We start from the raw sequence: 15,610 nt of genomic DNA on the forward strand, positions 1-15,610 counted from the left end.
CAAACTTTTTCTTGCAACTGTACTATATATCTTCCAGTGATTATTAGAAGTTATGCATCTTATACATTAAAAACCCTCGAAGCTCATTTCACATTTCTTTAGAAATGAAATCTTCCGAATCTCTGTTGGTTGGATCATTTAGAATAGAATAGTGAGACAAACCTATTTGTTTTAAGAAGATTCATAAACCAAGAGAATAAGAAAAATTGGAAAATGAAAAAGTTTACTATAGATTTGTAACATTGTTAAGTTTTTCAAATTGCTGCTAATTATGTGTTATACATTCTATTTTGGTCTTCATACTTTTCCAAAAATAATATAATATTAAGGAAGGAGGAAACTGTGATTGAGTTCTTTAATTAGAGTCTCAATATGTTCAAGTTTTTATGCTACACCTGGTTCCTTACCAACGTGATGTTTGTTTGCCTGCAAAGCCCGCTCAAGGATAGCAGATAGCTGTTGGTAGATTTTGTGAACTGCAGCCTGGATGTCCATCTGAATGCTTCTCCTCGCGGCCCTGATCCCATCCTACATAAAATCAAATTAATAAGGTGTCTAAACATTTAATGATTACTGTAATACACAGCATCAATATTAATATTTACAAACATACTGGAATTTAAAGACAGAAGACAACTTAATTTAGACCAAAACAAACTTACAGCCAATGTATTTTCTGCAATTGCTCATATGAAGAGGAAATACAGCACCAATAGTAATAATCATAAACTGTACTAAGACATGACCAAATGATCTGATCATCAAGATTACTGGCAGGATTAATATCACTGGAGAACTTCCCTGCTCCTCTTCATCGTAGTCTTTTGCATTGTTTTACATTCACCCAAGATCAAAAGCAGATGCCATGTATGTTTAGCTTCTCATTAACAGAAAACACACATATGCTAGCACACTGCTGTAAAATACAGCTTTTTTGTAGATAGAAAAAGAGAGTGACAGTCCAAATCACTTCTGCTAGTCATTCATGAAAAATAACTTAATTTTAATGTACATAAACACTGACACCACTGTTTGCAAGTCAAGACTGAAGATACAGGAAAGAATTTATTTAGCATTCCGTTTCTTTTCAGTCTTCTACCAAAACAATAAAATCAAGAATAGTTTACTTATTTGAACAGCGGAGAATCATAAACCGGGGTTTTAAAAGGTTTAATATCATAATTTATCAGAGCTTTAGACAGTTGGAAAGAAACATGGGATCACACACTGAAGCACTGAAATACTAAAAGTAACTTGATTCCGTTATCTTCTTCCTTTCCGAATTAAACTGCTCACACTCGCAACACAATTAAACTTCACCTCCAGCTAAACTGTTGCAGTACCAACATGTGCGAGGATATAACTGTAGTTCATAGTTAAACAAGCAATTTTCATCATTATAGGGGTAAAGAGAAATTTATAAATGTAAATACAAAGACATGGAAGGCATGTATTTTTACAGTATATTTAGGACTGAACTTCATTCTGCACCCCGGCCCTAATAGTTAAGGGGCTCCATGTTCTTCAATTGACTTGTGTGTGCAATTCATAGGATGCAGACCAGACAAAGAAAATATTGGGAAGGTTTACTCAGCGATTCACTTTACCTGATTTATACTCAGTCAGGAGTGGACATTCTATCCAGTCTCTCCTGAGAAAAAATAATCAGTGTCTACCAATGTGCAATTGTGTAAAATTAAATATGGCCATCAATTTCAAATGGATTTACCAATCTAGCTGATTCAGTGTTGCTGGGTTTGGCAATCTGACATTGTAAAGCTGCTGCAGCTCGTGAGATCCTGGAAACACTGACCCACTGAGTTCCTCCTGCACCTCACTCATTGCTCAGATTCCAGCATTTGCAGTTTCTTGTGTCTCCAATGTATGCCCGCTACTACTTGTAATACTCCATTTACATTTAAGAGAATATTGAGGAAAAACCGCTCCTCCAAAATATGTGACAGTCACTAAGATTTTTTAAAAATATGAACTGTTCCCTTAAGTAGGCCCCCTCTTCATATTAAAGGCCACTCATTAACGTGGCATTTTCACTTTGTACATTTTCAGAAATAACTTGAAAGCAATTCCCTCAACACTGACAGGTCATCCCTTTGTGCTAAGCTGGGCATGCAAAACTCATTCAAGGTTTCTATTTCATTTAAAGTTTGGAAGGAAAGATCAAATATGGTCCCATAGTGGTAGGCACTTACAGGGGACATAGTAATAGAATCAAAACTTCAAGACTGACAAGTTTCAGGGTTGACAATTGTTTTTCTTTTACAAAATCTGATTGGAATAATTGTTTAAATCCAAGAAACCAGCAGAGACTTAAATGAGAACCCTTAAATAATGATGTTATATTTATAACACGAAACAAATGCAATAATGTTAGATATAGAATACAAGCAAGCCATTTAAACAAAAGTTAATAATAAGTCTATTTGAACTTATTTGTGATTTATTACCTTAACTGTTTAAATTTGTGTTCACATCATTTTTCTGTGTGCATCATTACTGTTGACCTTTAAAGTTATACATCAGAACCTTCTATAGAAGGACATGATTTTACAATTATTCCTTCCGTCTCAGAACTTGGCAGACCTGGCGGTCACACTAGATAAATACCTGATAGTGATGCAGCTGAACACTTTCACCATTGATTTCCCCACTTCCAACTGTGCCTAGTCCAAAACATCCCGCTAGAAACTGCAATCTGACTGAAGTGAGCAAAGAAGCGGAGTGAAACCATGATGCCGGGCAGCTGCTTCCTGCAAACTGGCTGCCCTTCTCCTCCATTCCCGAAAGCAACACGAGGATTTGATGAAGTGCTGCCAGTCGAAGCTACAAAGCAATAACAGTAATAATAAATCACAAAACTTCAGAATTAAATTGTTTACATTAATATCAATGAGAACTCATCCAAAATAAACTTGATATAAATGAACATCTTTAAAACTAAGTGAAAATAAATGTAAAAATCTTGTGGACTACAGCTTAGATGCATAAATCACTTGGAATGCCAGTTAGTCAAAAAACAAAGTCAGACATGATCAGATCCAACGTGTAAATTGTGTGGAGATAAGAGGATTACAGAGAGGTGTACAGAGGGTATACAAAAGATTGGAGGAAACTAAAGGGACCTCAAGGGGTCAGTTACATGCAAAGAAGAAAAAGAAGAATAAATCATCATGAGCTAAAGATCACAGAGCCTTTGCTTTGTTCACAACTTTACTCTGTGGTTGACATCACACATGGAAATGTTAGGCCCCACTATCGATTCTCCAGGCTTCCATCTTTACCAAAGTACTCTGCATGAGCAAATAGTTTAATCATTTCTATCTGCACTGTTCTCATCACTCCTTTCTTTATCTACCCACCCAATTTGTTGGCAGCACCAATGCTGACTATGACATCCACAGACTCATGCACCTCAGAAATGATCTCATGCACCTAATATTTTATCAGTAACCTCTCATTGTAGACCAGACTCCTGGTGCTTACAGCAAACAAAGTATATTTCTATCTATCTTCTATAATGCAAAACACTTCCATCACATTCCTGTTCATCACAATGTATCCATTGAGAAAAGTTCCTTTTTCCAAGTCTTTCTGCACATTCATTTTCCCCAGCATCAATTCAGAATTCTTGTGAATCTACTTGACCGACCTTGTGTTTGACTGCTGAAATGTCAACAAGAACTGCCATGACTTACCTCAGACCTCAGCTGCTGCTGTTCCATTGCAATGATGATAGCTTGAGGGTTGGAAGACATGTTTTCTTCAGGCTCTTTAAAACCTGGGGAAGTTCCCACACCTCCACTCACAAAACTAACGACATTATCAATGAATGTGTGGATTCCAAACGACTGGTTCAGATCAAACTTTAATGTATTAGACAAGTGGGAAGTATCATAGGATAAATCTCTGTTGTACTTCAGCCATGTCCAAGAGGCTCTCAAGGAATCTGTACTATAAGGAGGTCCTGTGGAGTACAGAATAATGAAAATAAGACAACATAACCCATACGAATACAATATACGTCTTATATACTCTCACCTACACATATTGTAACAAGCAGATCAATAAACAGAAAAGGTGAGGATCATGCATAAAGCATTAAAAACAACACAAACTGCCAGGGTTGTAGTTTTATTCCAAATAACACAGAGCACTTGCAGGGTTGTGGCGATGGGCTGAGGGAAGGTCAATTATTGGCCAATTATGCAGGCCTTAAAGTTTCCCAATTAAATACTTGACAAAATACTTTTGCAAATGTTGTTATTCAAGCTCATTCAAATTCAAACAAAAGTTATAAAAGCTTTCAACAAGAGAATTCCAAGAATTTCCTCTCTGTATTCTAATACAGGTAAATGATGACTGTAACGTCTGATCATAGGATGTCCTTGAGAAAGAGGGAGTGCAATAAAGATTCACAATTGATTCCTGGGGTGAATGGTGTTTATCCTATGATGAGAAATTTTAACAGGTTGAGCCCATGCTCTCCAGAGATGGTTCCTTAAGGTCGTCGAGGCTGGGAGAGGTAGTGGGGACAAGTTCTGACTACCTATTAAACAGACCCAATGGCGTGCATCTCAGATAGCCTCTTACAACTAAGTCCAGCTCTTGGCTTTCACATGTAGCTCAGCTATTAAGCCGGCGCAATCATCTGTACTGAAAGAAGGGGCAAAGATTGTTTTCTGGCACTTTAAAGCTTCTGGCAGATGGGGCTCATCAGCCGTGGTTGGCTGCTCATTTAGGAGCAGGAAAACTCTGGTCTGAAATCTCCGTTGCCTTGTGGCGTTACCCACTCAGGAGTAGAGTAACCCCTGAGAGAAATTCCAGAGCTGGAGTCCCTAAGGCAGTCCTACATTGAGTTCAATGCTGATTGACAACTCCTGCGATGCCACTGGCACCAAACTGTACCAGACTACCATTAATTTGGATTCATCAGCTGTTTGAAGAGGGGGAGCCTGCTGTATGGGCAACAGCTTGCTCTCCATGTCATACTTTCCTGAGTTGCATTATCACAGATAGCTAGGACGCAACATCCATGGTCAACCCTGACCAACCCCGCCTCAAATATGAATGATAAGTTAACGGAAAAATAAATTAATATGGGCCTTAAAAGAGATCTAATGGCATGGCCATTTGGGACTGAGATGAGAAGAAATTTCTTCACCTAGAGGGTAATGAATCATTGGAATTCTCCCTCCAAGAGGACTGTGGCAGCTCAGTCAATGACTATTTAATATAAAGGTTGATAGGATTTTGGATATTCAGGGTATCAAGATATATGGGGTTAATGGTGTTGAGTTAAGAGATCAGCCATGGTCATACTGATTTGTGGAGCAGGCACAAGGAGCCAAATGGCCTACTCCCACTTTTAATGATATTATGTACATTGCTTAAGCTGAGAACTTCCACCAAGGCAAAGCTGCACCAACACAGATAACGATCCAACCTACTTGCTGAACAGATGGGACAAACCAATGCTGCTATAGTTAAATGACAGTGTATACTTCAGTGTCAGAAAATACATTGGCAAGCTTTAAGTTTTAATAAAGTTAAACATGCCATCATTTACTTGCTTGCAGCTCCTCTTGTTTCTGGGACTCAACTGGCCAACAAGGAGTAAACACACTACCACATAAAATCAGAAGACAAAAGGAAACATTTGATACAACACATGCTTGGAAAGTTTATAATTGAAGCAGTTAAGTGTGTCAAGCATTAAACAACCGTGAAAATTTGATCAGCCATTAGTAAGTTTCAAAGAACAGTTTAAACTAACTGGAGAAATAATTGATGCCATGCCACACAAAATATTGTTCCTCAAGCAATTTTAATGTTATGCATATGTTATCACGTATCAAATAAATAACTTGAATACATTAGTAAACTGAAGTTGTGGTTGACTAAAAAATTATCATTCAATACAAACTAGGTTTTTTAACATTGTGCACAGTCATAAATTATGCATTCAAATACACACAAATACTATGATTATTGAATTAAATTAGGCAGCAGGCACAACAGATTAAACACAAAGAGACAGGATTCTGTAGTTGCCTCTTGAACCAGATGGGATAACTCCACTTGTCCCATCACTGAACTGTTCCTAAATCTATGGACTCACTATCAAGGATTCTTCATTTCATGTCCTTGATTTTTATTATTATTTGTTTCTCTTTTGTATTTGCATGGTTTGTTGTTATTTTCACACTGGTTATTTTGCCTGCCTGTTGGGGGCGGTCTTTTATTGATTCTGTTGTGTTTCTTGGATTAACTGAGTATACCCACAAGAAAATTACTCAGGGTTGCATATGATGACATCTATGCACTTTGATATGGCACCAACATTTAAAAGCGAAAAACAATCTAAGTATTATAAAATTCTGTTTAAATAAATTAAACAGAAACATACAATGGTAATTCTAAAAATTCCATTTCACCACTGCACTAAGACCCAGATTACAAAAATATCTTAAAAAGCTAAACAATGGACTCACCACGTTTTTGTTGAACTGATGCTAAGTCCATATCCACATTTCTTCTGGAATTCTTTAAAGAAAATATATTGAACAAAGAATAAAAATTAATTTAAGAGGTTTAAGTAGCGAACTACATAAAGTAATACTTACTTCAGTTTAAAATTAGCTGCATAATTTAATATTCTTAAAGACCACTATCTGGGTACAATCAAGCTCACAAAAACATTGATACGCTATAATGATTGATCTGGCCAGTCTTAATTCTTTAAAAAGGATAAGAATGGTTCAGATCTAATTAAGGAAAAAAATCTGAAATTAATGTAGGTTTTAATCTCATGTACAATTTATATACTTGGTGCAGTAATTATGAAGGAAAGCCCTGGTTTGCTTGACCAGCTAAGTCCCTCTGGCAATTTTTGTTGCCTATTTATCTAACCTTGTATTCAACTAATCTCTGTACATGTAAAACAGTTAAATAGCTACAAGCTGAGCATCCTTTTCATGTTTACAGGTCAAAAATCACAGAATCTAGTGACTGGGAAAAAAGAATGCCGTTTAATTTAGGATCTATTATTAAACAGTCAGCTTTGTATATGAGCAAACATGAGGAAATCTACAGATGCTGGAAATTCAAACAACACACACAAAATGCTGGTGGAACACAGCAGGCCAGGCAGCATCTATAAGGAGAAGCACTGTCGATGTTGCCGAGACGTCAACAGTGCTAGTCCTGACGAAGGGTCTCGGCCCGAAACGTCGACAGTGCTTCTCCTTATAGATGCTGCCTGGCCTGCTGTGTTCCACCAGCATATTGTGTGTTTTGTTTGAGCTTTGTATATGAATATGTCAGTGTTGGGATAGATCAATAAATGGCAGAAATTGGACAATGTGTCTAATCAATGACAGAAGAAAGTTAGGAGTGTGGGATAGTAGGTGATAGAATATATGGGAGTTAGAGTAACTGATTCCTCATGAATAATTTGAGGACAAAACTAAGGCAAAAAGAAACATTTTCTAATTGTAGCCCCCTTGTTATCCTAGTCACTATAGTCATAATCCAATAAATCTGGCAAAGGCTTTATTTCATTATTCAGTTTTTGAGATAAAGGCATTGTTGAAAAAGCCAATGTTTATTACTCATCTAAATATCAGTGAAGATATAGTGGCTCCTCTTTGTGAACTGATGCAGTCCTCTTAAGGAACTCCTATAATGTTCATTTAGAAAAAGTGACATGGATGAACTGCTGATATACCTTCAAGTTAGGAAGGTGTCTGACTTGAAGAACCTAGGACTTGTTATCCTTGTCCTGAGGGCACCTTGATTGTAGAGGTCTTGGGCTGGAAGATGCTAGTGCAGTTTTATAGACTATCAATGGTACAAAATATAGCTGTAATGCAATGCCAATGGAGATACTGAATGTTCAGGAGGGTGAACAGACTGCCAATCAAGGGGACTGTTTTATCCTGAACGATGTCAACCTCTTGTCCATCATTGGAGCTATACTCATCCAGGCAAGCATACAATACACATAATCTTGTAGATGATGAAAAAGCTCTGAGTGAAACTCATCACAGAATACTTCAGCTTTGACTGGCCTCGTATGCAATGTAGCTGGTCCAGTTGAGTTTCTGGTCAACAGCAACATCCGAGATTGATCATAGGAAGGGGATGGCAATTTCATTGAATGTTAAGAGGACGTGATCAGATGCTCTTTCCTGCTGACGATGGTCATTAACTCAAAATTCTATGGCACAAGTCATTAGTGCTGTGGCTGACTATTATTCAAGACCTGCTACACCTAGGTAGACTTGATTTTGAGTTACACATGGAATTGAATAGTTTTCAATTATAAAGAAATATTCTTGCTTCTGACCTCATCAAGGTTCAAGCACAAAGTAAGTTTATTATTAACGTTGCATATGTCACTAAATAAGATTCATTTTCTTGCAGGCATTCATAGTAGAACAAAGTAGTACAATAGAATCAATAAAGAGCTACACATAAACAAAGACTGACAAGCCGTCGATGTACAAAAGATGATAATCTGTGCCAATACAAAAAGAAACAATAAATAATGCTGAGAACACTAGTTCTTGAAAGTGAGTCAACAAGGTTGTGTTTAGCGATCAGTATGGCGCTGTGGTGAATGAAAAAGTCTATGCTGATTCAGGAGCCTGATGATTGAAAGATTCTAACACTTCCTGAACCTTGTGGTATGGGCCCCAAGGCCAATGTTACCTCCTTTCTGAAATTAGAAGTGAGCATAGCCTCAACGATGGATGTTGCCTTCTTGTAGCAGTGTACTCTGTAGATATGTTCAGTGGTGGGGAGGGCATTTCCTGTGATGAACTGGTCTGTACCCACCACTTTTGGTACACTTTTCTGTTCTTGGACATCAGTATTTCCACATGAGGCAGTGATGTAACCAAAATTCAAAGTAAATTTATTATCAAAGTAGATATATGTAACCATATACAACCATGAAATCCATTTTCTTGTGGGCATTCACAGTAAATTCAAAAAACCACAATAGAATCAATGAAAGACCACACCCAACAAAATGGAAAAACAATGTGCAAAAACAACAAACTCTGCAAATACAAAAAGAGAAAAAAAAGAAATAATAACAATAAATATCAAGAACATGGGATGAAGAGTCCTTGAAATGGGTTCGTGGGCTGTGGGAACAGTTCAGTGATGGGGCGAATGAAGTTATCCCCTCGGGTTCAAGAGCCTGATGGTTGAGGGGTAATAACTGCTCTTGAACCTCATGGTGTGGGTCTTGAGGCTCTTGTACCTCCTTCCCAAAGGCAACAACGAAAAGAGAGCAAGGACTGGATGGTGGGGGTCCTTGATGATGGATGCTGCTTTCCTGTAATAGCACTGCATATAGATGTACTCAATGTACCCGTGATGGATGGGGTTGTATGCATCACTTTTTGTAGGCTTGTCTACTCAAGGATATTGGTGTTTCCAGTCAATATAGTAGTGTTTCCATGATGCAACCAGTCGATATACTGTATTTTCCACCACAAATCTATAGAAGTTTGTTAAAGTTTTCAATGACATACCATATCTTCACAAATTTCTACAAAAGTAGAAGCTCTGTTGGGCTTTCTTCATAATGGTACTTACACGCTGGACCTAGCACAGATCCTCAGAAATGATAACACCAAAGCATTCAAAGTTGCTGACACTCCCCACCTCTGATTTGCTGATGAGGCCTGGCTCATGGACCTCTGACTTCCTTCACGATGTCATGTGAGATGCCTTTCTGGAGTTCATATCTGAACCTCCTGTCAATAATCAGCTCCTTGTCCTGTTGGCACTGAGTGATGCGGCACCACTCAGCCAGATTTTCAAATTCCTTCCTCTATGCTGATTCGTCACCACTTTTGATTCAGCTAAGGCAGTGGTGTTTGTCAACAAACTTAAATATAGCACTGTAGCTGTGCTTAGTAACACAGTCATAAGCGTAAAGCGAGAAGAGCAGAGGCCTAAGCACACAGCCTCATGGTGCTCCTGTGCTGATAGAGACAGTGAAAGATGTTGTTGCCAATCTGAATTGGCTGGGGTCTGCAGATGATGAAATCCAAGATCCAGTTGCATGAGGAGGTATTGAAATCGTGGTCTTGAAGCTTATTGAATGCCGAACTGCAGTCATTGACATCTTCGCTACGCAAATGTTCCAGGGTTGAGTGAAGAGCCAATGAAATGGCATCTACTGATGACCTGTTGTGGCAACAGGCATATTGGAACAGATCCAAGTCGTTTCTCCGGCAGGAGTTAATATGTTTCATCACCAACTTCTTAACGTACTTCATCACAATGGATGCAAGTGTTACTGGGTGATAGTCTTTGAGATTGGTTACCACATTCATATTAGGCATTGGTTTAGTTGAAGCCTACTTGAAGCAAAAGGTTAAATATATCAGTGAATACTCCAGCCAGTTGATCAGCGCAGGGTACCTGGCCAAGACCTACAGATCTACCTGGGCCAGATGCTTTCCATGGGTTTATCCTCTTGCAGGACGCTCTCACACTGGCCTCAAACTGAAATCACAGGATTGTCAGGAACTGTGGGAGTTTGTGAAGGTGCTTCAATGTTTTGATGGTCAAAGCTAGAATAAAAGGCATTGAGCTCACCTGGGAGAGAAACCTTATTGCCATTTATGTTGCTTGATTTTGCTTTGTAGGAGGCGATAGCATTCAAGCCCTGCCAAAGCTGTTGACCATCTTTCTACGTTTCAAATTTGGTCTGGAGCTGCCACTTTGCATGTGAGATGTCTTTTTGGAGGTTATATCCAAACCTCTTGTACTTTCCTGGGTGGTCAGACTTGACCACCAGCGATCTGGCCCTCAGCAGATGGCGGATTGCTTGGTTCATCCAGGGCTGCTGGTTAGGGAAAACTGAATGTCTTAGTGGGTACACACTCGTTCACAAACAAGTCATCATCAACAAGTAGCTGAAGACAGCTGAGCCTAAGAAACTCCTGCTATAACAATCTAGGGGTGTGAGGGTTTGAACTCTTACCACCAGAACCATCATTCTTCGTGCAAAGTATGACATCAACTGCTGCATGTTTTTGCCTTGTTTCCTACCAACCTCAGCTTTTATAAGGGCTCTATGATGCCATGTACAGTCAAGCGCTGACTGACCTCTGGAGCTCACCTCTCTGATCAAAGCTGTGGTGGGTTCTAGGTGGAACAGCACTGATTTTTGTTGATCAATGCCTTACCAACATTGCTTAGTAACATCTTAAAGGCTTTTATGCTGCGTGATGGTTCCATTTTAGATGACTTGAGACGTAAACCATTTAGGTGGTAATTAGAATGTGTTTTTGTTTATGTTTACAAACATATCTGAAGAACTTTTCATGTTCTTTGATAGATGCCTGTGCTGTAACTGTTATGGAAGAGCTTGATAGATCGGCTACAAGTACACCTAGTTCTGGAGTGCAGCTCTTTTGAACAACAGTCAGAACATTGTCTGGTGATGTAGCCCTTTTGTATGTAACACTGATAGCGATTTCCTGATAACATGAGAACTGAATTTGTTGAAAACTGGGTTCTGATGATAAGGATGAGAAGGAAGGGATGGATCACCCACTCAGTTCTTCCGATTGAATGCGATTGTGAACGCCAGCAGCCTTGTCTTTTAGCATCATTCAGAGAGCTGCTATCGTTGGGGATGGTTCCCCCCTCCTACTTTAGTGAGTTACTGCCTACTACCAATAAAAACGAAATGTCACAGGACTACAGAGCACTGATCTGATCTGCTGGCTGTGAGATGACTTGGCTCTTTTTGCCATTTAATACAACAAAGGGAGTCAAAATTACCATTGGTTGACTAGCACTTTTCACTTAACTGCTCATACTTCTGACCAAGACCTTGAGTAAAAAATACACTGTGAGAGCCAATGTGACTACAAAAGATAACATTCAGCACCCTTCACACTCAGAGAAATACAGTACAGAAACAGGCCCAATCCATGCTGACCACACACTTTTACACCACCCTATCCTTAATCTGTTTTATTCTTTCCACATCCACTGACTCCCCCTGGTCCTCCTGCTTATCTCGTTACCCAGGATAACTGGCAGTGACTAACCAATCTAACCTGCACAGCTTCCGGGATTAGGAGGAAACCCACCCCTTCAGTAAGGACATGTAAATTCCACACAGACAACACCAGAAGTTGGAATTCAACACAGGCAGCTGGAGGTAAAATGCAGTGGCTCTATTTGCTGAATCTTTACTGCCAGGGCCACTTTGGGGGAATGTCATCCCTTCAATGCCCAGTTATGTAGAATTCTGTTTGGTGCACACTCAGTAGGTGTCATTTTCACTTTTATTCTCCCACCTGCAGTTAATTAAGGCACACTCTATGAGCCTACTTATGTCCAGAAACAACTCCTTTCAACACAAAACTCAACAAGAACAGACTATTCCTTATCACATACAGGAAAATTCCCAATTTCACCAACGAACAAGTAAACAACCCAGAAACAAAACTTGACAACGTGAGGTTGACCCACACGGGTGTGTTAATGGAGTGTTCAGCAGTTACTGGTCAAGACAGGACACAGACGTGTGACATTCGAAAATCACAGGGCAACGATCTCAGCCATGATTTACTTGTACTGTTTACAGCCAGCGGTCATTAGGACACACCAAGGACTTGCATCTAAAATTGAAACCTGTGGTGGCCAGAGTTTAATGGAGAGGCACAACTGCTCTGTTAGCAGAGCCCCTTCATTTTACGTTGACTGCCTAGGGCTTTAATTTTACTAAGCTCCAAACACATTGCTTGGGAATTCAATGCAGCCTGAGGAGTCAGCTGGAATGATATTCATCCAGTGGTTTGGGGACAGTTTACTGCTTCAAAATATAAACAGCCAGCATTCTGAGCTTGAATTCATACTGCCCAGCCGTTGTCTCCCAGAATGGTGCACAGGATGTCAGAAGCAAGGTCTGTGGCATGGTGGGCACGGGCACTTTATCCGATTAGCGCTGGGCAGCATGCAGTGGGTAAGGGGACAATGGGAAGGCACTTGAGGTCAGGTGAAAGATCAGGAAGTGAGGCAGCCAAGTTTTCAGAAGGTAGGGTGTGGTTGAGAGAAATTGAAAGGGCACTGTGTGTGGGCTGGGAAAGCAAAATTTAGCATGGAAAAAGACGTCAGTGTTTGTATCTCTGATTTAGATATCACAGGTGATTTACACATCGGAAACATCCAGCCAAATTTCCTATCTGGTGCAAATTGACCAAAATGGAATTCAATGTCAAGTGGTCCATAGCAAGGCTATTCCAACAGCATCTGTGAAGTTTGCAAATTCCATCAACAGGCAAGAATAGTTGGTATACAGGAATCGATTTATTTATTTATTTACTTTCAGAAACCAAAGGTTCAAACTGTTTTGTCTACTTGAATTCAAAGCAAGACTATTCCAGAGAGAGTTGCTTTTTTTAGTTAACATTCATCATAAATGAAGCAGGTCTTTATGATTTAAATACTCACAAAGGCACATCCTTCCTCATCCGAGTCAGGCTGAGACAAGTCTGATTCGCTTCTTGATTTAATTAGCCTATAGGTGGAATTCGATTGCACAGAATGGGTTTCGGCTGTCAAGCTTTCACTCCTAGAATAAAGAAGTCCAGTTATATAGGTTCACAACAAACTTCCAGTTAGATACTGACAACATTATGTTGTCAGAACACATTGTATTAGTTCAACATCGAAATAGTTTAGGATAATGCACAGATGTAATGAAGATCAATTTAACTCTTACTTAACTGGCTCAAAATAAAATTTAAATAATTTGTACTAAGTATATGGTAGTTTTAGAATCAAAGAGTTCAGAGTCCTCGTTCAATAAGGCACTGTTCTAAAGATTCTCACTGTTATTTAGTTCCAGTGACCCCAAGTCTCAACAGCAGGCATTGAGATCCGGACAGGCAGGAATTGGAAGGTCCAGGTTGGAGTTGAGCTGGCAGGGCTGGGCAGGAATTGGAAGGTCCAGGTTGGAGTTTCCCTCCAACTGCTTCGACAGGGCACAGGGCAGAGACAGACACAAACTGGTCCAGGAAAAGGTGCAAGCAGCTGTCGAGGCAATGCATCCCACCAGGACAGTAGGAATGGGGCTGCAGGGAGCTTAGACAAGGTGGGAGGGTGCACTGAAGGGGAAAATCTCCTGCTCCAACATCTTGCAGGCAGAACCCCAGCACACTAATTCCCAGATCCAGGCTGCGCACAATCTCCTGCCCAGTCCAGCGAACATTTTTGCTTGGGACCCTGGAACAGATCCTCAGCAGCTGCCCAAAAGCCCTAGAAGGCTGCTTATCACTGGTGTCACAACCAAGTACTGAAAGCAGTGGCAGAAAATATTTCCTCGAAAATTAACAGCAGTAAGCATGTCCATCAAACTAGAAAGCAAATAGTTTTTGTTAAAGCCGAAAATCAACTACAGTTTCAGCCCAGATCACCAGCAGGCTTGCTCACCATGGAGTCTGACTGGCAACTGAAAGCTGATCTTGGCAGACAATTAAAGTTCCCTGACTTCATCACATCACCACCGAGGTCTGAAGTGTCATTCTGTCAGAAACCTTGAGCAAGGCGGTCATCGTACAACTGGCAGTACCTTGCGAAGACTGGATTGAGGAGGTGTTTGAGCATAAGAAGAGCAAATACCAGGAGCTGGCAGAGCAGTGGGGGGCACGTTGTGAGCCTACAGAGGCGGGGAGTAGAGGTTTTGCCAGCTGCTCACTCTGCAGAGCCTACTCTCTCCTTAGCATTATGGAGATGGCAAAGAAAAGTCATCAGCACCATCTAGAGCTTGCTTCCAGATGGCTATGGATCAAGAAGTGTGACCCATGGACCAATGCTGCTGGGACGCGAGCCGGGGCTGGGTTGCCAGGAGGAGGGTGCCTGATGTTGAAAAACCAGAAACACCTGATGGCCCCAAGTTTCATTGCTGATGTTATGTCCCAGTATCAGTTCTAATGTATAAAAAGTCAGATTGTTAAGATACATGCATGTTGTTTCTTCAACATTAATACACTGGATATTTTCTGACACTGAATAGAGATGGGAAGGTGGCCATACCATTTTCATTAATTATGCAGACAGTTCAGCTAGCTTGACTGGACTCAGAGTGAGAACAGTCTCAGTCATGAAAGTCATGCATTGCAAATGGATTAAATTGTGCAGCACAGCCACAAATTTTACAAAACAAGCCCTACAGATGACTATGAACAGGGAGAAATGAAATTAACTCAACTTGCCAAAATGATGGAGTGCCATAGATAACAGAATTAATGGCTTTGTGTCTAGTTTGTGAATGATACAAAGATAGGTGGAGTGGTAGGTAGTGCTGATGAAGCAGTGAGTCTGCAGGAGAATGGGCAAAGTGCAAGATGGAATACAGTGTAGGGAACTGTACAGTCATGCACCTTAGTAGAAGATATAAAGGCGTAGACTATTTTCTAAATGGGGTGTGTACTCAGAAACCAGAGGAGCAAAGGGACTTGAAAGTCCTAGTGCAGGATGCTAGCACATAGAACATTACAGTGAGTCATATCTTGCACAACTTTGCCAATATACTCGGAAGCTTGTCAAA

At 40.0% G+C, this 15,610-nt stretch overlaps 1 protein-coding gene across 11 annotated transcripts in view; it reads right to left on the reverse strand.

Annotated features, from left to right (window-relative positions):
- The window catches only part of herc1 (HECT and RLD domain containing E3 ubiquitin protein ligase family member 1), a 262,328-nt gene that overhangs the window by 124,605 nt on the left and 122,113 nt on the right, over positions 1-15,610 (reverse strand). For 9 of the 11 annotated variants that reach the window (XM_073024866.1, XM_073024862.1, XM_073024861.1 and 6 more), the window contains exons 24-29: positions 13,513-13,633; positions 6,510-6,561; positions 5,575-5,640; positions 3,714-3,982; positions 2,626-2,841; positions 408-528 (exon numbers count right to left, since the gene is read on the reverse strand). In XM_073024866.1, coding sequence (XP_072880967.1) covers positions 408-528; positions 2,626-2,841; positions 3,714-3,982; positions 5,575-5,640; positions 6,510-6,561; positions 13,513-13,633 — 845 coding nt within the window. The remainder of the gene's footprint in view (positions 1-407; positions 529-2,625; positions 2,842-3,713; positions 3,983-5,574; positions 5,641-6,509; positions 6,562-13,512; positions 13,634-15,610) is intronic. The other 2 variants (XM_073024869.1, XM_073024868.1) reach the window with 1 other exon arrangement.

This window comes from Hemitrygon akajei, chromosome 21, assembly GCF_048418815.1.
Source record: "Hemitrygon akajei chromosome 21, sHemAka1.3, whole genome shotgun sequence".
NCBI classification, from domain to species: Eukaryota; Metazoa; Chordata; class Chondrichthyes; order Myliobatiformes; family Dasyatidae; genus Hemitrygon; species Hemitrygon akajei.